This window comes from Muscardinus avellanarius (assembly GCF_963383645.1).
Source record: "Muscardinus avellanarius genome assembly, chromosome: 21".
NCBI lineage: Eukaryota > Metazoa > Chordata > Mammalia > Rodentia > Gliridae > Muscardinus > Muscardinus avellanarius.
This window is the reverse complement of record NC_137807.1, coordinates 24,769,563-24,789,076: the sequence shown is the minus strand read 5'-3', so window position 1 is coordinate 24,789,076 and position 19,514 is coordinate 24,769,563. Positions and strand designations below refer to the sequence as shown.

At 52.6% G+C, this 19,514-nt stretch overlaps 1 protein-coding gene across 2 annotated transcripts in view; it reads left to right on the top strand.

Moving 5' to 3' along the window:
• PI4KA (phosphatidylinositol 4-kinase alpha) overlaps positions 1-19,514 on the top strand; it is a gene marked incomplete at both ends in the record, with an annotated part of 118,268 nt that overhangs the window by 69,365 nt on the left and 29,389 nt on the right. For both annotated transcript variants that reach the window (XM_080717628.1, XM_080717629.1), the window contains 4 exons: positions 9,846-9,954; positions 10,527-10,663; positions 10,799-10,932; positions 19,357-19,439. In XM_080717628.1, the coding sequence (XP_080573754.1) occupies positions 9,846-9,954; positions 10,527-10,663; positions 10,799-10,932; positions 19,357-19,439 (463 nt within the window). The remainder of the gene's footprint in view (positions 1-9,845; positions 9,955-10,526; positions 10,664-10,798; positions 10,933-19,356; positions 19,440-19,514) is intronic.

Here is a 19,514-nt window from a genome sequence, read left to right as displayed (position 1 = left end):
TGCAGGAAATGTACGTGGGCCAGGCTTTCTGGAAGCACATTGGAACTTGTGTGCAGTGCCAGGACTCCCGAGCCAGTGCGGCTGCGCTGGTGGCGCGTCTCACGGCAGCCCCAGAGGCCGTCGGCTCGTGTGGCTCCCTGTAGGTGTTGCTCTGCTGTCGGAAGGAACCAAGTCTTTTCTCCTTCACTCCTGATCTTACCGTGTAACAAGGTCCTTGTGTAGGCAGTGTCAGGAGGATATCCCTAAAGGCATGAGGGCAGGCCCTTTAGACAAGGCAGGGGTCCCACAGGACCTGGTGCTTGGCCTGCCTTTGTCTGCTGGTCCCTGCCTAATCCAAGAGGACTGGACTTCTTGGACTGGACTTGGCTGGTCAAATCTGGTCTGGCTACAAGTGCCTCCGACTCACTCTTGGTAACTTCTTGGTGCTGAACCACATCCGGGGTTAATAATCTATTACTAGATGCTTCCTCTTTTCACTGGATAGTGGCCATCAGTATTTATAATGTGGCTCAGACAAGTATGTCATGGCAGGCAGCCGGAGGAAGCAGAGTAGAGAGGCGGCCCAGGAACAGGCCGCCCCAAGCCCTGCTCCCAGTGGCCTGCCGCCTCAGACCAGGCCCCACCTTGCTGCCCCGGGACACGCGCTCACATCTGTGCCTCAGGAGACAATTGAGTCCCAAACCACAACGTGTATGATCTCAAATTTTGGTCACCTTAGAAAGAAGAATTGCATTTTAAGTTTGTTTTGTGCCTGCAAACATTTTCTGTTAGAATACGTGCTGCCAGTCTAGGGCAGGTTAGAATTGTTGGCTCCTGTTAAATATATGAACTTGAGAGGCCGGACGGTTATTAGGGGCCAGCTGCACAGATGCCCTGTTTGAAACGCCCTCAGTCTTGTTGCTGCTGATGGCAGAGGCAGAGACTCCGCTGGGCACCAGTGCTGTATAATGAACCAAGCAGCTTTGTCCTAACCTTTTACCTATAAGGAGAGAGCCTTTTGTTGCTGGTGCTAATAAACGGAGAGTGTGGGCCTGGCGCACGAGGCCGGGGTCCACTCCCCTGCACCTCGATGGACACATGGTGGCAGCTAGATTTGAACTAAGGTGGTTGAGCCCCCAGCCCACGTGGCACCAAGATTCGCTCAGCTGTCAGGCCTTGGAATAGCTGCTGCTATTCTCCCTTTGCAAGGGTCTCCCTCTGCAGTACTGTTAAAACAGCTCCAACATGATTTTAACCACACCTCAAAGACTTGTAATCCCAGTACTTGGGAGATTGCCCATTTTGGAAGGGAAAAACCATGTCATTTCTGACTTTGGAAATCTCTGTTTTTCTGAGCCGTCCTCTTGGCACCTGGCTGAGGCTGCAGAGGCATGCATATTGTCCAAGTGTGTAAAACAGTCTCTAGAAAGGATTTCTAACATGTGTGGCTTCCATTGGGACTGAGCTCAGGTTCCAAATAGAACTGAAAAGTTAGAAGAATATGAAGAACTTTATGGAAGTCTTCCTGCTCAACTACATTTAAAAGTGTCCTCAGCTGGGTGTGGTGACGCACACTTGGAATCCCAGTACTTGAGAGTCTGAGACCAGTCTGAGGGCAGCCTCAGCACCTCAGCTAGTGAGGCCCTCTGCAACGTAGTGAGACTCTGATTTAAAATAAAAATAAAGCAATTCATGTTCTTTTGTGAGTGTGTGTGTATGTGGTACTGGAGATGGAACCCAGGGGCTTTTTACCTCTGGGCTACGCTCCCCAGACCTCTTTTATATTTTATTTGGAAACAGGGTCTCACTAAGTTGCTGAGAGCCTCCTAAGTATCTGAACCTGGCTTCGAACCTGCGCGATCCTCCTGTCTCAACCTCCCAAGTACTGGGAATAGAAGCATACGCCACCATGCCCAGCAAATAGTTTTTATTTTTTCTTACCAGAGAAAGGAAAAATATTTCTGATTTTCTATGGATTAAGAAATTAAGGATTTAAAAGATAAATCTACTTTTTCCCCAGTTAGTATAGTAAAGGTAAAGCTAAAAAACTATCATTAGATTTTATTTAAATTCAGACTGCAGCCAGGTGTTGTGGTACATGCCTATTAATCCCAGTACTTGAGAATCTGAGACTGGAGGATCACAGGTTCAAGAATAGCCTCAGCAAGTAGTGAGACTCTTATCAACCTAGTGAGACCCTGTTTCAAAATTAAAAAAAAAAAAAGTATGAGACCAGAGGATCACAGTTTGTGGACAGCCTCAGCTACTTAGTGAGGTCCTTTGCAACTCAGTGAGACCCTTGTTTCTTTTTTTTTTTTTTTTTTTTTTTTTTTTTTTTTTTTTTGGTGGTACTGGGGTTCCTGGAAGCCCTTCTACCTCCGGGCTACACTTCCAGACCTATTTAAAATTTTTTTTATTTTATTTGGAAACAGGGTCTCCTAAACCAGCGCGCACGGCTGGCTTCGAACCTGCACGATCTTCCTGTCTCTGCCTCCCAAGCGCGGGGATTACAAGCGTGCGCTACCACGCCCGGCGACCCTTGTTTCAAAATAAAGAATAAAATATACAACTGGGAGTGTAACTCAGAGAACGCCCCTGGATTCCATCCCCAGTATCGTAAGTAAAATAAAATGAATTTTAAAAACACGGCTCGGTGTGTAGCTTGGAGGTAAAATGCCCCTGGTGTCAATCCTCAGTACCACAACAAACATTAAATAAATAGATAAATAAGTAAACAGACAAACAAATAAGGGCTGGAGGTATATCTCAGAGGTAGAGTGACCCTGGGTTCAATCTCTGGCACTACCAAATAAGTAAATCCAGACTGCTATCTTTGAAGAGAAGCTTTTTTTTTTTTTTTTGGTGGTACTGGGGATGGAACCCAGGGGGCATTCTATCTCCAAGCTACACCTCCAATCCTCTTTTGTATTCTTTATTTTGAAACAGTGCCTCACTAAGTTGCGGAGGGCCTCAGTAAGTAGCTGAGGCTGTCCATGAACCACGATCCTCTGGTCTCAGCCTCCAGAATGCTGGGATTACAAGCGTGTGCCACCACGCCCTGCTTGCTTTATTTTTTCTTTAAGATAAACCTTTCATGGGTTTTTTTTCTGGGAACTTCATACGGCTCATTTGTTTTCCTTTGTTGGTTGCATAGAACAGAACACCCAGCACGAGCCCCTCTGGCCTCCCTGTCTCCAGCCCCAAAGCAGGAATGGACGAGACTCAGCTGCCTAGAGTGGGCAAAATTTTTAAATAACTTCAAATTTTCAAATTTAATAAGTAAAAATAATTGAGTTGCAGAGCAGCCTCCGAATCTCCTTTTTCCGGATTCACCAGGATTTCATATTTGGGGACACTTGGTTTATTTTTTTTATGTGTGTGTTTTTGCTATGCATGCACAGGCACACACATGCACTTTATTTTCTGAACCATTCAAGATTAGGTCTCAATAGCATGTCCCTCTAATTTTTTTTTTTTTTTTTTTTTTTTTTTTTTTTTTTTTGGTGGTGGTGCTGGAGATGGAACCCAGGGGCTTTCTGCTTTCGGGCTATACTCCCAGCCCTATTTTATGTTTTATTTGGAAACAGGGTCTCACTAAGTTGCTGAGAGCCTCACCAAGTAGCTGAGGCTGGCTTTGAACCTGCGCGATCCTCCTGTCTCAGCCTCCCAAGCGCGGGGATGACAAGCGTGGCCATCATGCCTGGCCAGTTGCCCATCTTTGAATGCCCCAGATTATAATTTATAATCAGCAGAAATGTTAAAATCGGAACTTACCTCCGTGCTTGTTGAGAAGTAGCGTTGCAGAGATGCAGTCAGCCTGGCTCACCAGCAGGTTTCAATGTGAACTTTGGTGCTGGGCTGTTGTTGTATATTTTCCAAAGTAAATATGTCCCAATTCAAACAGCGCTCAACTAGCTTTGTCAGCACAAACCCCTCAGCTGTGTCTTTGATCACTGTTCAGTGACCGGCAACCCCCAGGCTCCAGTTCTGTGTGCTGAGATTTGGATGTGATGGTCAGGCACGGTGGGTGAGCATGCACCCTGGGGGAGCCAGTACGTGCTTAGGCCACGTACGGCAGCCCTCTGGGGGCCAGACTGTGCATCAGGAGAGCTGTGTGCCCCTAAGTGTCTTCCCACCTCTCCTGGCCTGCCCGGCAGGACCACGAGGGAGGCATCCCATCCTCCTGTGAGCTTGATGAATAAGATTGGTAGCCTGTAGAATCAGAGGCCCTTGCATAGACTCCAGTCAAGGGTCCCTTGTTTGTGGTTGGGATCTGCAGCCCAGCTCTCCTGTCTGTTGTGGGACAGATAGGGATATTACTGAGCCATTCCTCCCAAACCCAAGTCCATTTAGGCATTCATGCAGACCTCTGGGGCTATTTATGTCTTTAATGATATAAAAGGTTATCAGAATATTCTCTTTTTTTTCCCAGCAGTACTGGGGTTGGAACCCAGGGGCATTCTACCTTCAAACTATGGCCCAGCCGTATTTTTTATTCTTTATTTTGAAACAGGGTCTCACTGAGTTGCAAAGGGCCTCACTAAGTAGATGAGGCTGTATGCGAACCCGGATCCTCCTGTCTCAGCCTCCCAAGTACTGGGATTACAAGTGTGGGCCACCAAGCCCAGCTAGAATATTCTGGTTTGTCTAAGAGCAGCTGATCACAAAGCACTGGTTACCTTATCATGCGAGCATGTTTGGAGACCATCCAAAGGGAGAGACAGAGCTGGGCATGGTGGGCACGCTTGTAACCCCAGCTTTGGGAGGCTGAGACAGGAGGATCGCGGTTGGCGGACAGCCTCAGCTACTTAGGCCCTTTACAACTCAGTAAGACCCTGTTTCAAAATTAAGAACAAAAAATAGGGTTGGGGGTGTAGCTCGGAGGTAGCGTGCCCCTGGGTTCCATTCCCAGTACCATAATAAAAAGGGTGGGGAGAGACTGACTCTTAGGAGGAGACTGCGGATGGTTGAGCATCTGGGGGGCTGTCTGTGCTGCTGTTTAGAGATGTTAGTGTATAGGTGTGCGTTGTGCTCAGGATGTGGGAAGTGTTTGTTTTTCCCAGGGCCTGGTGTGCCCGCCCTGAGTCTAGGACTGATTGTGGGCGCCACCATGCTGATTTGGGAGGCACCTCCCTCTGTCCAGATTCCTCCTGAGCCTGCTCAGCCGCTCCAGCTCTTCCCTGGCTGCTGAGCCTGGCACTCCCCGTTCTTTCTGCTTGGAACATCTTCCCTCAGGTGGCTGCCGCTCTTCTGAAGCTACCCCGCCACCCTGGAGGAGTCACATCCCCAGCCCTGTGTGAGGGGCCGTGAAGTTAAGTGAGGTTACAAACCGGAGGAAGAGCAGAGTGCACCCCGCACAGAGTAGCTGCTCAGTGTACACACAGAGGTCGCTTTCATTTCTACTTCTCTGCCAGGGTTTCTATTGTTTACTTTGCTGGAATTTCTATGCTATGAATATGTTTGGTGCGGGTTTTTGTGGGGGTTTTGGTCTTTTGTGTGTGTGTGTGGTGGTGCTAGGGATTGAACCTAAGGCCTCGTGTATTCTAGTGCTTCACCACTGAACCGTGCACCCTTACCCTTACCCTTACCTCTTTTGCTGCTTTTTTTTTTTTTTTTTTATGGCACCGAGGATGGAACTCAGGGTCATTCTACCTCCAAGCTATACCCCCCCCCCAGCCCTATTCTTTATTTTGAAACAAGGTCTCACTGAGTTGCAAAAGTCCTCACTAAGTAGCCAGGGTATCTGTGAACTGTAATCCTCCTGTGTCAGTCTCCCAAATGCTGGGATCACAAGTGTGCGCCACCACGCCTGGCTTTTTGCTGCTTTTTAAAACTAGTAACCAAGAGCTGGGCATGGTGGCACATTCTTGTAATCCCAGTACTTGGGAGGCTGAGACAGGAGGATCGCGCAGGTTCAAAGCCAGCCTCAGCTACTGAGGCTCTCAGCAACTTAGTGAGACCTTGTTTCCAAATAAAACACAAAATAGGTCTGGGAGTATAGCCCAAAGGTAGAAAGCCCCTGGGTTCCACTCCCAGTACCACAAAAAAATAAAAAAACTAGTAACCAGCTGAGCATGGTGGCTCATGCCTGTAATCCCTGTTCTTTGGAGGCTGAGACAGGAAGATCCCCGATTCAAAATCAGCCTCAACAATTCTTTTTTCTTTTTTTTTTTTTTTTTTTTTTTTTTTTTTTGTGGTACTGAGGTTCCTGGAAGCCCTTCTACCTCCGGGCGACACTCCCAGACCTATTTTTACATTTTTATTTGGAAACAGGGTCTCCTAAGCCAGCGTGCGCGGCTGGCTTCGAACCTGCGTGATCCTCCTGTCTCTGCCTCCCAAGCGCGGGGATTACAAGTGTGCGCCACCACGCCCGGCAGCCTCAACAATTCTGTGAGACCCTTCACAACTCACAACTAGTGAGACCCTGTTTTAAATTTTATTTATTATTTTATTTATTTATTTATTTTGTGGGTCTGGGGATGGAACCCAGGGGCATTCAACCTCTGAGCTACACCCCCTGCCCTATTTTTTTTAATTCTTTATTTTATTTATTTATTTTTTAATTGGTGCACTGTATTCATACATCATAGTGGGATACAAACTTTTGTAGACATACATGCACACAACGCCCAATCAGCCCCCACCCGATCCCCACCCCATTCTCTCCCCATCCCTCCTTCCCATGCTTGGCTTAGTGGTTGACATCTAGTATTATAGCAATTTATCCAAAATTAAAAATGATAATTTCACATAACAGTTTCATTTGTCTGATACCAAGCTTTTGATGACTTAAAGATAACATTTCAACATTTCTTTTTGCTTTCTGTCTTACCAGAGAATATTTTTTTTTCTATTTTTTTTTGGTGAAACTATCATATATTTATATATTTATTTTTCAGAAAAAAAATCTATCCTAATATGGAATATGGACTCTAGATACCCAAAACGATCTTGAAAAAGAACAAAGCTAGAAGATATATATTTTCTGATTTCAAATCATATAAAGCTACAATAATTGAAACAGAGTAGTACTGTTCTAAAGGCAGATATATAAACCATTGGAGTTAAATAAAAGCCTAGAGCTAAATTCTTCCCTATATTGTCAAGTTATTTTTGACAAGGTTTCCACGAACATTTGGTGGTGGAAATAATAATCTTTTAACTAAATATTGTTGAAAAATAATAATTACATGGAAAAGAATAAAATTGGACCCTTACCTAATCCCATATACAAATATTAACTCAAAATAGATAAAAGACCTAAATATAAATCTTAAGACTATAAACTTTTAGAAGAAAATCTGGGTCATAAAACCTCACAACATTGAAATTGGCAGTGATTTCTTGGATATGATTTCAATGGCACAGGCAACAGAAGAGTATACAAACTCCCTAAAAAATAAAAAAATATTGTATATCCAAAGACAATGTAAACAGATTTAAAAGTTACTAATAGAATGGGATAAAATATTTCCAAATGCTATATCTGAAGGTATATTAATATTCCAACTAGACATCCTAAAAATTAACAACAATAAAGGCAAACAGTACAATTTAGAGATAGGTAAAAGACTAACATAATTCTTTATTTTGAAAGAGGGTCTCACTGAGTTACAAAGGGCCTCACTCAGTAGCTGAGGCTGGCCGAGAACCGCGATCCTCCAGTCTCAGCCTCCCAAATGCTGGGATTACAAGTGTGTGCCACCACGCCTGGCCTTGTTTTAAAATTTAAAAAATAAACTAGGGGTTGAGGGTGTGGGACACCCCTGGGTGCAATCCCCACTACTACAAGAAAAGTCACTAAGACTAGTAACAGGTGATAATTTCTGCACATCTAGCCTTCTAATCATGTAATCCACTGTTAACAAAAAGAGAAGCTGAAGCTGGGCGTGGGGGCGCACACTTGTGATCCTAGTACTTGGGAGGCTGATACAGGAGGATTGCAGGTTTGTGGCCAGCCTCAGCTACCTAGTAAGGCCCTCCACAATTTAGTGAGACCCTGTTTCAAAATACGGAATAAAAAATAGGGCTGAGAGTGTAGCTGAGACGTAGAATGCCCCGGGTTCACTTCCCAGAACTGCAAAACAACACAGACAAACTGGACCCCCGTCTTGATACCTCGCCGTCTCCGTCTCTGTCGCTTGGAGGAGACCGCTATGTGGTTTCAGCAAAGTGCTGCCGCCCGTCACACGTACTCCATGGGTATTGCTCTTGTTTCCAGGCTTGCCGCAGGGTTGGATTTTTTTTTTAACTTTTAATATGAAATTTTAAAATGTACAGAAAAGTTGTAAGACTTACATAATGAACATCCATATGCCAACTACCTCCCTAAATAAGCAGTCAACACGTTGCTGTCTCTGAGTTCGTGCGCGCCGTTGGGTGTTTCCTGGGCTCAGGAGGTGAGAGGACACGGCGGCAGTTCAGCTCTGGCTGTTGGGACGTGTGTCACACAAGTGAGGCCTCTGCCTTGCAGCGCAGTGCTGTGACTCCTGAGGAAAGCAGCTCCTTGCATATAGACCAGTTGGCTGGCTTTCGTGGTACTGGGGCTTGAACCAGTGAGGTTCTACCTCTGAGATACACCCCTAGCCAAATTTTATCTTTTACTTTGAAACAGTGTTCAGCCTCCCAAGTACTGGGATTGTGCTGTGTGCCACCTCTCCCCGCAGCTGCAGTCAGGATTCCTGCATTCCGTTGGTTTCTCATGTCCTCGTGTATGGGGGGGGGGGTGTCACTGGGGCTCCACCCAGAGGCATTCTACCTTTGGGCTGTACCCCAGCCCTATTTTATGTTTTTTTTTTTATTTATTTATATTTTTTGGTGGTACTGGGGTTCCTGGAAACCCTTCTACCTCTGGGCTACACTCCCAGACCTATTTCTTTTAATATTTTTTTTATTTGGAAACAGGGTCTCCTAAGCCAGCGTGGCTGGCTTCGAAACTTCGTGATCCTCCTGCCTCCGCTTCCCAAGCGTGGGGATTATAAGCGTGCACCACCACGCCCGGCCTTATGTTTATTTTGAAACAGGGTCTTGCTCAGTTGATGAGAGTCCAATTACTTGCTGAAGCTGGCCTCAAACCTGTGATCCTCCTGTCTCAGCCTTCCAAGTCCTGGGATTAGAGCTGTGCCACCCATGCCCAGCTAGGAATAGAGCTTGCTTTTTTTTTTTTTGTTGTTGTGGTGGTGGTGGTACTGGGGGTGGAACCCAAGGGCATTCTACCTCCAAGCTATACCCCTAGCCCTATTTTTTATTCTTTATTTTGAAACACAGTCTCACTGAGTTGCAAAGGGTTTCACTAAGTAGCTGAGGCTGGCTCTGAACCAAACCATGACCCTCCTGTCTCAGCCTCCCAAATGCTTAGATTACAAGCGTGCACCACCATGCCTGGTGAAATGGAGCTATTTACCACGCAGGCACAGCGCCTGCGCACATTAGGTACTCAGCAAGTGAATGAATGAATAAATGACTGATTGGTAAAATTACAGAGAAGAGATGGGTATGGTGACACACGCTTGTAATCCCAGTACTTGGGAGGCTGATACAGGAGGATCACAGGTTCAGAGCCAGCCTCAACAACTTAGCGAGGCCCTCCACAACTTAGTGAGACCCTACTTCCAAATAAGTAATAAAAAAAAAATCAGTCTGGGTATTTAAGTAAGAAGTAGAATCCCTCTGGGTTCAATCCCCAGTGCCCCCCCCCACACACAGATATCAAAAGAGCCAGCCACTGCACAGTGTGCCTTTCCTGCCCAGTCCGACTGGCTGAGTCTCTGCCTGTGCTTTTAGAGTGAGTCTATACTTGGTTTTACACTTCGTGTGTTAGGTTATTGTGAGCAGATAACCTTTCTCCTGTTCTCCTTGGCACGCAGCTCACCCGAAGGTTGCCGCCCATCAAGGAAGCTAAGCCGCGGTTACAGAAGCTTTTCAGGGACTTCTGGCTCTACTCCGTATTGATGGGATTCGCTGAGGAAGGGTCAGGTAGGGGGCTGATCCCTCCTGGGGAAGTATAAGTATTTGCAGACATTTTTTACAGGACTATAGAAGTTTATTTGTAAGCCAAGGAAGGATAGAAAATAGAAAGAATAGCTTCCGCACAGTGCAGGGTCTCTCAGAAGAGAGGAGCCCACTTGCAAGCATACTTCCCAGAGGGAGTGTAGGCTACTGAGGATGCACATACTGCAGGAAAGATCTGCCCGCGTCAGGAGCAGACTCATTCCTGTGACCCACTTTAAGGACATTTACCCCAGACAGAGGAGCCCGGACTCTAGGAGTGTCTCAGCCATTGCCACTCAGTGCAGCACAGCTGAAGTTTTAGAATTTTCAGTTTCTTGTTAGGTTCTCCATTATTTTTCTATTATAGTCCTAGCACATTAGGAGATCCTAGAGGTGTGTATGTGAGAGAGGGAGGGGAGGGGAGGGGTCAGAGAATGGAAAGGAATCAATAGTCTGAATGCTGGGGGTTGAACCCAGGGCCTCACGCGTGCTGGTCAAGCACTCTGCCGTGGCACAGCATCCCCAGCCCTGTCCCACTCACTCTCGCTTTCACACAGGGCTCTGGCCAGAAGAGTGGTACGAGGGGGTCTGTGAAATAGCCACCAAGTCGCCGCTGCTCACCTTCCCCAGCAAGGAGCCGCTGCGGTCCGTCCTCCAATACAACTCAGCCATGAAGAACGACACGGTCACTCCCGTAAGGGCCCTCCCCTTGCTTCTGAGAAGCTCTCCAGAACAGCTGGGCAGATCCTTTCAGCATCCAGAAGTGCCCAGGCCAACCCCCAGGGCTCCTTTCCCGGGGCTGCCTTTGTGAACCTGTTTCTCCCCTCAGGCCGAGCTAAACGAGCTCCGAAGCACCATCATCAACCTGCTGGACCCCCCTCCTGAAGTGTCCGCCCTCATCAACAAGCTGGACTTCGCCATGTCCACCTACCTGCTGTCTGTGTACCGGCTGGAATACATGAGGTACCTGAGCTCGCGTCCCACACATCGCTTAGAATGGGGTGGAAGTTTTGTATCCTCGTAGAGAAGAGACTTTTTCTGCTTCTCCCAACACGTGCAAGCTTTCTGGAAAACTAACCAGAACTCTCTCTGCTTTCCCCATGTGCCCTCCTTCATGAGCACCGCATGCCATGTCTGCTAACACAGCCCGACGTCTACACTCCATAGTCATCATCTCAGAGGAAGCGGGTTTCTGACAGCCCACTACCTTAGCCCTTTAACTGGGTGAGGGCACCTCTGAGGAGCCAGCCCTCACTGAGAAGGGTCCCGAGATGCTCACTGAGCTGTTTCTAGGACCACAGCTGAGTGCAGATAGTCATAGCAATACGGGAGCTACCTGGCTCCAGGACAGTCCTGCATTGCAGATGGCCTCACCTCAGGATGCACCTGTAGCCACAGCGGCCCACCGTCTGGCTGTGTGGTCCTGGCTGCCGTCTGGCGGTGGTAGTAGGGATGTGGAGGAGTTTGCTCCTGCTGTGCCCGGCGTAAGCTGCACATACTGGTGCTGCCCAGCAAGCCCAGGCTGCACTGCTGTATCCCTGCTTCACAGGCAAGGAAACAGACACAGGGAACTAGCAGGTGGCCAGGCTGGCCGTCCCGGGGTGGACGCTGTGCCATCTGCCTCCCATCAGTGCTATCAGAAGCAGCAGCCACAGGGTCGGAGAAAAGCACCCGCCCTTACCACCATCCCCAGGAGTACTGTACCAGGGTTCCTTCTAGTCTTTTTTCCAGAGAATACATTTTCAGAAAAAAACAGGCCAAAACTGAATAAGCCAGACCCCAACAGAGTGAAAATATGCTGCATGACTACAAGAGTCAGCCTCCTACGTTGGAAGACAGGGCTGCCTCCACTCCACACAAGCGTGCCCCTGCTGGTCCCAGAGAGCCCTGTGCTAGCATGAGAACAACCCACAGCCTTCATTAAAAAACTTGATTTAAGCCAGGCAAAGTGACACACATTTATAATCCCAGTTCTTGGGAGATGAGACAGGAGGATCGTGGTTCGCAGACAGCTTCAGCTACTTAGTGAGACCCTGTTTCAAAATAAAGAACAAAAAATAAATAGGGCTGGGAGTGTAGCTCGGAGGTAGAATGTCCCTGGGGGTACAATCCTCAGTACCTGCAAAATAAGTGGTATAGAAACTGGGCTCGGTGGCTGGCGCATGTCTGTATAATCTCAGTACTTGAGAGGCTAAGACAGGAGGGCTTCAGGCTGGAGGACAGCCTCAGCAAGTAGTAAGAGACTCATCAACCTAGCAAGACCCTGTTTCAAAATTTAAAAATAGGGCTGGGTTGTAGCTCAGAGGTAGAATGCCCCTGGGTTCAATCTCCAGTACCACACAAAAAAACAGAAATAAATACAAAATGAAAAGGATTGGTATAAAGGGTTGGTAGTGAAGTTCAGAAGTAGAACTCCCCTGGGTTCCATCTCCATCAACACACACACACCCCACCCCAGCCCAGGCCCAGATCCCAGCCACCGGTTACTGAGGAAATGTGAAGTCGAGTAAGCACACACATGCACACCATGCTGTGTTGACATGTGCACACCGTGCTGTGTTGACGTGTGCACACCGTGCTGTATTGACGTGTGCACACCGCCGAGCCCTGCTGCCTCGGTGGAGCACCCAGAACCTGAATGGCTCCTCAGAGTGGACATGGCTCCGGCTCATGCATTTCCATTTTTTGGTTTGTCTATTTCCCTGAAAGTTAAAGATATTTTTACTATAAAAGTAAAAATGTTCCCAGTACTTGGGAAGCTGAGACAGGAAGATCTGGGTTCGTGGCCCACCTCAGCTACTTAGTGAGTCTCTCTGCAACTTAGTGAGACCCGGTTTCAAAATAAAGAAGAAAAAATTGGAGACCCCTGGAGAAACCAGGCCCAGTAAGACGCTGGGTTCTGGGCAGGGGTCGCGCGCGGCGCACAAAAGCCGGGGCCCGGGTCGCGGGACCCTGGGCCCCCGGCCGAACTGCGCGTAGCACGCCAGACCCCTGGAGAAACCAGGCCCAGTAAGACGCTGGGTTCTGGGCGGGGGTCGCGGGCGGGGCACGCCTAATGGGGCCCGGGTCGCGGGACTCTGGGCCCCGGCCGAACTGCGCGTAGCACGCCAGACCCCTGGAGAAACCAGACCCAGTAAGACGCTGGGTTCTGGGCGGGGGTCGCGGGCTGGGCACGCCAGATGGGGCCCGGGTCGCGGGACTCTGGGCCCCAGGCAGAACTGCGAGTAGCACGCCAGACCCCTGGAGAAACCAGGCCCAGTAAGACGCTGGGTTCTGGGCGGGGGTCGCGCGCGGCGCACAAAAGCCGGGGCCTGGGTCGCGGGACCCTGGGCCCCGGGCCGAACTGCGCGTAGCACGCCAGACCCCTGGAGAAACCAGGCCCAGTAAGACGCTGGGTTCTGGGCGGGGGTCGCGGGCGGGGCACGCCTAATGGGGCCCGGGTCGCGGGACTCTGGGCCCCGGCCGAACTGCGCGTAGCACGCCAGACCCCTGGAGAAACCAGGCCCAGTAAGACGCTGGGTTCTGGGAAGGGGTCTCGCGCAGCGCACAAAAGCCGGGGCCTGGGTCGCGGGACCCTGGGCCCCCGGCCGAACTGCGCGTAGCACGCCAGACCCCTGGAGAAACCAGGCCCAGTAAGACGCTGGGTTCTGGGCGGGGGTCGCGGGCGGGGCACGCCTAATGGGGCCCGGGTCGCGGGACTCTGGGCCCCGGCCGAACTGCGCGTAGCACGCCAGACCCCTGGAGAAACCAGGCCCAGTAAGACGCTGGGTTCTGGGCAGGGGTCTCGCGCGGCGCACAAAAGCCGGGGCCTGGGTCGCGGGACTCTGGGTCCCGGCCGAACTGCGAGTAGCACGCCAGACCCCTGGAGAAACCGGGCCCAGAACAGAAAAAGATAAAGAAAAATATCGGAGAGGTGGTAAGAAAGCCATTATGGATGCCAGGACACTGGAGATGCAGACAAAACTTACCTAAATGCACTGGAACTTATGGAAAAATTCGCCGTGAAAGAGGACTGCTATTTCTCTATATTGTTAAGAATCTCAGATATCACATATAAGGAGAGAGTTTAGCGGAGACCAAGGAGAAATGCGGTGTTGAAAGAGTTCTTCGCGATGGTGGTAGAGACTTGTATTCAGGAGAAGCAGAAACCGGATCTTACCAACTTTATTTTTTTGGAGAAATTACACCAAATGTCGAATGCTACCATCACGCATGCTTAGGAACACTGGACAACATTCAGAGTGGAAAAAGAGCCTGGGAAGGATTTGAAACGGTGGAGGCAGTGGCAATGCCAGTGGCCAATATTCGGGGGAGGCAGAGATCTGATACATTACAACTGGAACCTTTGAAATACTAACCACAGAGACAGTGATCGGAACCTGCTGAGGGGTTAGGCGGGCGCCGGGGCCAGTGGCCGACATCGGAGCTTGCTGTGAGGCAAGGCCACTACTGAGGCCTCCGTGGCCGGGATTGGAACCTGCAGAGGGGTTAGACCGATGCTGGGGCCAGCGAGGCCGGCATTGGAGCCTACCATGATGCAAGGCTTGTGCTAGGGCCTCCGAGGTCGGGTCCGGAACTTGCTGAGGGGTTAGGCCGGTGCTGGGGTCAGCGAGGCCGGCATCGGAGCCTGCCGTGAGGCAAGGCCGGTACTGGGGCCTCCGAGGCCAGGATAAGAGCTTGCCGAGGGGTTAGGCCGGTGTTGGGGCCAACGAGGCCGGCAGCAGAGCCTGCCGTGAGGCATGACCAGTGCTGGGGCCTCCGAGGCCGGGATCGGAGCATGCCGAGGGGTTAGGCTGGTGCTGGGGCCAGAGAGGCCGGCATCGGAGCCTGCCTTGAGGCAAGGCCGGTACTTGGGCCTCCGAGGCCAGGATAAGAGCCTGCCGAGGGGTTAGGCCGGTGCTGGGGCCTCCGAGGCCAGGATAAGAGCCTGCTGAGGGGTTAGGCCGGTGCTGGGGACAGCGAGGCTGGCATCGGAGCCTGCCTTGAGGCATGACCAGTGCTGGGGCCTCCGAGGCCAGGATCGGAGCCTGCCGAGGGGTTAGGCCAGTGCTGGGGCCAGCGAGGCCGGCATCGGAGCCTGCCTTGAGGCAAGGCCGGTACTGGGGCCTCCGAGACCAAGACAAGAGCCTGCCGAGGGGTTAGGCCGGTGCTGGGGCCAGCGAGGCCGGCATCGGAGCCTGCCTTGAGGCATGACCAGTGCTGGGGCCTCCGAGGCCGGGATCGGAGCCTGCCGAGGGGTTAGGCCGCTGCTGGGGCCAGCGAGGCCGGCATCGGAGCCTGCCTTGAGGCAAGGCCGGTACTGGGGCCTCTGAGGCCGGGATCGGAGCCTGCCGAGGGGTTAGGCCGCTGCTGGGGCCAGTGAGGCCGGCATCGGAGCCTGCCGTGAGGCAAGGCCGGTACTGGGGCCTCCGAGGCCAGGATAAGAGCCTGCTGAGGGGTTAGGCCGGTGCTGGGGCCAGCGAGGCCGGCATCGGAGCCTGCCTTGAGGCATGACCAGTGCTGGGGCCTCCGAGGCCGGGATCGGAGCCTGCCGAGGGGTTAGGCCGCTGCTGGGGCCAGCGAGGCCGGCATCGGAGCCTGCCGTGAGGCAAGGTCGGTACTGGGGCCTCCGAGGCCAGGATAAGAGCTTGCCGAGGGTTTAGGCCGGTGCTGGGGCCAACGAGGCCGGCAGCGGAGCCTGCCGTGAGGCATGACCAGTGCTGGGGCCTCCGAGGCCGGGATCGGAGCCTGCCGAGGGGTTAGGCCGCTGCTGGGGCCAGCGAGGTCGGCATCGGAGCCTGCCGTGAGGCAAGGCCGGTACTGGGGCCTCCGAGGCCAGGACAAGAGCCTGCCGAGGGGTTAGGCCGGTGCTGGGGCCAACGAGGCCGGCATCGGAGCCTGCCTTGAGGCAAGGCCGGTACTGAGGCCTCGAGGCCAGGTTAAGAGCCTGCCGAGGGGTTAGGCCGGTGCTGGGGCCAGCGAGGCCGGTATCGGAGCCTACCGTGAGGCAAGGCCAGTACTGGGGCCTCCGAGGCCAGGATAAGAGCCTGCCAAGGGGTTAGGCCGGTGCTGGGGCCAGCGAGGCCGGCATCAGAGCCTGCCTTGAGGCATGACCAGTGCTGGGGCCTCCGAGGCCGGGATCGGAGCCTGCCGAGGGGTTAGGCCGGTGCTGGGGCCAGCGAGGCCGGCATCGGAGCCTGCCGTGAGGCAAGGCCGGTACTGGGGCCTCCGAGGCCAGGACAAGAGCCTGCCGAGGGGTTAGGCCGGTGCTGGGGCCAACGAGGGCGGCATCGGAGCCTGCCTTGAGGCAAGGCCGGTACTGGGGCCTCTGAGACCGGGATCGGAGCCTGCCGAGGGGTTAGGCCGCTGCTGGGGCCAGTGAGGCCGGCATCGGAGCCTGCCGTGAGGCAAGGCCGGTACTGGGGCCTCTGAGGCCAGGATAAGAGCCTGCTGAGGGGTTAGGCCGGTGCTCGGGCCAGCGAGGCCGGCATCGGAGCCTGCCTTGAGGCAAGGCCGGTACTGGGGCCTCGAGGCCAGGTTAAGAGCCTGCCAAGGGGTTAGGCCGGTGCTGGGGCCAGCGAGGCCGGCATCGGAGCCTACCGTGAGGCAAGGCCGGTACTGGGGCCTCTGAGGCCAGGATAAGAGCTTGCCGAGAGGTTAGGCCGGTGCTGGGGCCAACGAGGCCGGCAGCGGAGCCTGCCGTGAGGCATGACCAGTGCTGGGGCCTCCGAGGCCGGGATCGGAGCATGCCGAGGGGTTAGGCCGGTGCTGGGGCCAGCGAGGCCGGCATCGGAGCCTGCCGTGAGGCAAGGCCGGTACTGGGGCCAGCGAGGCCGGCATCGGAGCCTTCCTTGAGGCAAGGCCGGTACTGGGGCCTCGAGGCCAGGTTAAGAGCCTGCCGAGGGGTTAGGCCGGTGCTGGGGCCAGCGAGGCCGGCATCGGAGCCTACCGTGAGGCAAGGCCGGTACTGGGGCCTCCGAGGCCAGGATAAGAGCTTGCCGAGAGGTTAGGCCGGTGCTGGGGCCAACGAGGCCGGCAGCGGAGCCTGCCGTGAGGCATGACCAGTGCTGGGGCCTCCGAGGCCGGGATCGGAGCATGCCGAGGGGTTAGGCCGGTGCTGGGGCCAGCGAGGCCAGCATCGGAGCCTGCCGTGAGGCAAGGCCGGTACTGGGGCCTTCGAGGCCAGGATAAGAGCCTGCCGAGGGGTTAGGCCGGTGCTGGGGCCAGCGAGGCCGGCATCGGAGCCTGCCGTGAGGCAAGGCCTGTACTGGGGCCTCCGAGGCCAGGATAAGAGCCTGCCAAGGGGTTAGGCCGGTGCTGGGGCCAGCGAGGCCGGCATCGGAGCCTGCCTTGAGGCATGACCAGTGCTGGGGCCTCCGAGGCCGGGATCGGAGCCTGCCGAGGGGTTAGGCCGCTGCTGGGGCCAGCGAGGCCGGCATCGGAGCCTGCCGTGAGGCAAGGCCGGTACTGGGGCCTCCGAGGCCAGGATAAGAGCCTGCCGAGGGGTTAGGCCAGTGCTGGGGCCAGTGAGGCCGGCATCGGAGCCTGCCTTGAGGCAAGGTCGGTACTGGGGCCTCTGAGGCCAGGATAAGAGCCTGCTGAGGGGTTAGGCCGGTGCTGGGGCCAGCGAGGCCAGCATCGGAGCCTGCCTTGAGGCAAGGCCGGTACTGGGGCCTCGAGGCCAGGATAAGAGCCTGCCGAGGGGTTAGGCCGGTGCTGGGGCCAGCGAGGCCAGCATCGGAGCCTACCGTGAGGCAAGGCCGGTACTGGGGCCTCCGAGGCCAGGATAAGAGCTTGCCGAGGGGTTAGGCCGCTGCTGGGGCCAGTGAGGCCGGCATCGGAGCCTGCCGTGAGGCATTACCAGTGTTGGGGCCTCCGAGGCCGGGATTGGAATCCTGCCAAGGGGTTAGACCGGTGCAGGGGCCAATGGCCAGCATCGGAGCCTGGCGTGAGGCAAGTTCACTCCTGCGGCCTCCAAGGTCGGGACCAAAGCCAGCTTAGGGGTTTGACCAGTTCAGGGGCCAGCGAGACCAGAACTGGGTCCTCCCATGAGGCAAGGCCGCTGCGTGAGCCAGCGAGGTCTGGTTCAATCCACTGAGTAGCCAGGCCACTACTGGGACCATCAAGAGTGGGATTGGTATTTGCAACGCAGCATGCACAGAGAAATATCGCAGAAAATATAAATCAGACACTTCTCTTAATCAGCAATAACTAGGAGGAAAAGGGCAACAGGAAGAGGTTGAGCTATAGAAAGGGCCCTATAGTGAAGCAACTAATGTGACCAATCAGAGGGTATGTAATACTGGAGGACGGAGCCTCTTTAAAATGCAGGAGGTACATAAACAAATGTATCAAAGTAAATCACCAAAGAAGTGTGGGATGGAGGGAGGGGGAGGGAATGGGACGGGGGCTGGAGGAGGGCTAATTGGATGATGTGTGCTTGTATATCCTCTCAAGTCTTGTACTCCAATGTGATTGATATATGACTACAATGCACCAATTTAAAAAATAAACTAATTAAAAAAAAAAAAAAAAGAAGAAGAAAAAATTGAGCAAAAAAAAAAATATTGCTGGGATGGTGGCACACACTTGTAATCCCAGTGCTGGGGAGACAGGAGATCATAGATTTATGGCAAACCTCAGCAACTCAGACCCTGTTTCAAAACAAGAAATAAGCATGCCAGGCATGGCGGCACATTCCTGTAATCTCAGTACTTGGGAGCCTGAGACAGTCAGATTCAAGGCCAGCCTCAGCAAGTAGTGAGACTCTCACCAACCTAGTGAGACCCTGTCTCAAAATAAAATAGGAGCCAGGGGTGGTGGCGCACGCTTGTAATCCCCATGCTTGGGAGATGGACGGAGACAGGACGATCATGCAGGTTCGAAGCCAGCCTTGCTGGCTTAAGAGACCCTGTTTCCAAATAAAGTATAAAATAGGTCTGGGAGTGTAGTCCAGAGGTAGAAGGGCTTCCAGGAACCCCAATACCACCAGAAAATAAAAATAAAAATAGGAAACCAGGCATGGTGGTGCATGCTTATAATCTCAGCACTTGGGAGGCTGAGACAGGAGGATCGCAGGTTCACAGCCAGCCTCATCAGCTTAGGTCCTCCGCAACTTAGTGAGACCCCATTTCAAAATGAAATAGTACAATGGGATGAGGGGTATAGCTCAGAGGAAGACTGCCCCTGGGCTCAATCCCCAGTTCCACACACATACCCAGAAAGGATGTCTGGCTAGTGGTCACGCTGCTGGGTTAAACAATAGGGAGGTGTTCTGATGGATAATATACATCACCCTCCAGAAAGTCCAAGTTGGCACATATCCTTTTAAGCGGCAGGGAGCATTCCCATATCTGATGTGGAGGGCCTGGGTTTTCGAAATCTGTTTACACCTGTTCTCCTTGTTAGGGTCCTGCGCTCAGCAGATCCCGATCGCTTCCAGGTGATGTTCTGCTACTTTGAGGATAAAGCTATTCAGAAAGACAAGTCTGGTAAGCTGACTGTTACGGTACTCTCCTGATGAATTGAGCTTTATTAGGCTGAAAAGGGATAATACTTCCTATTTT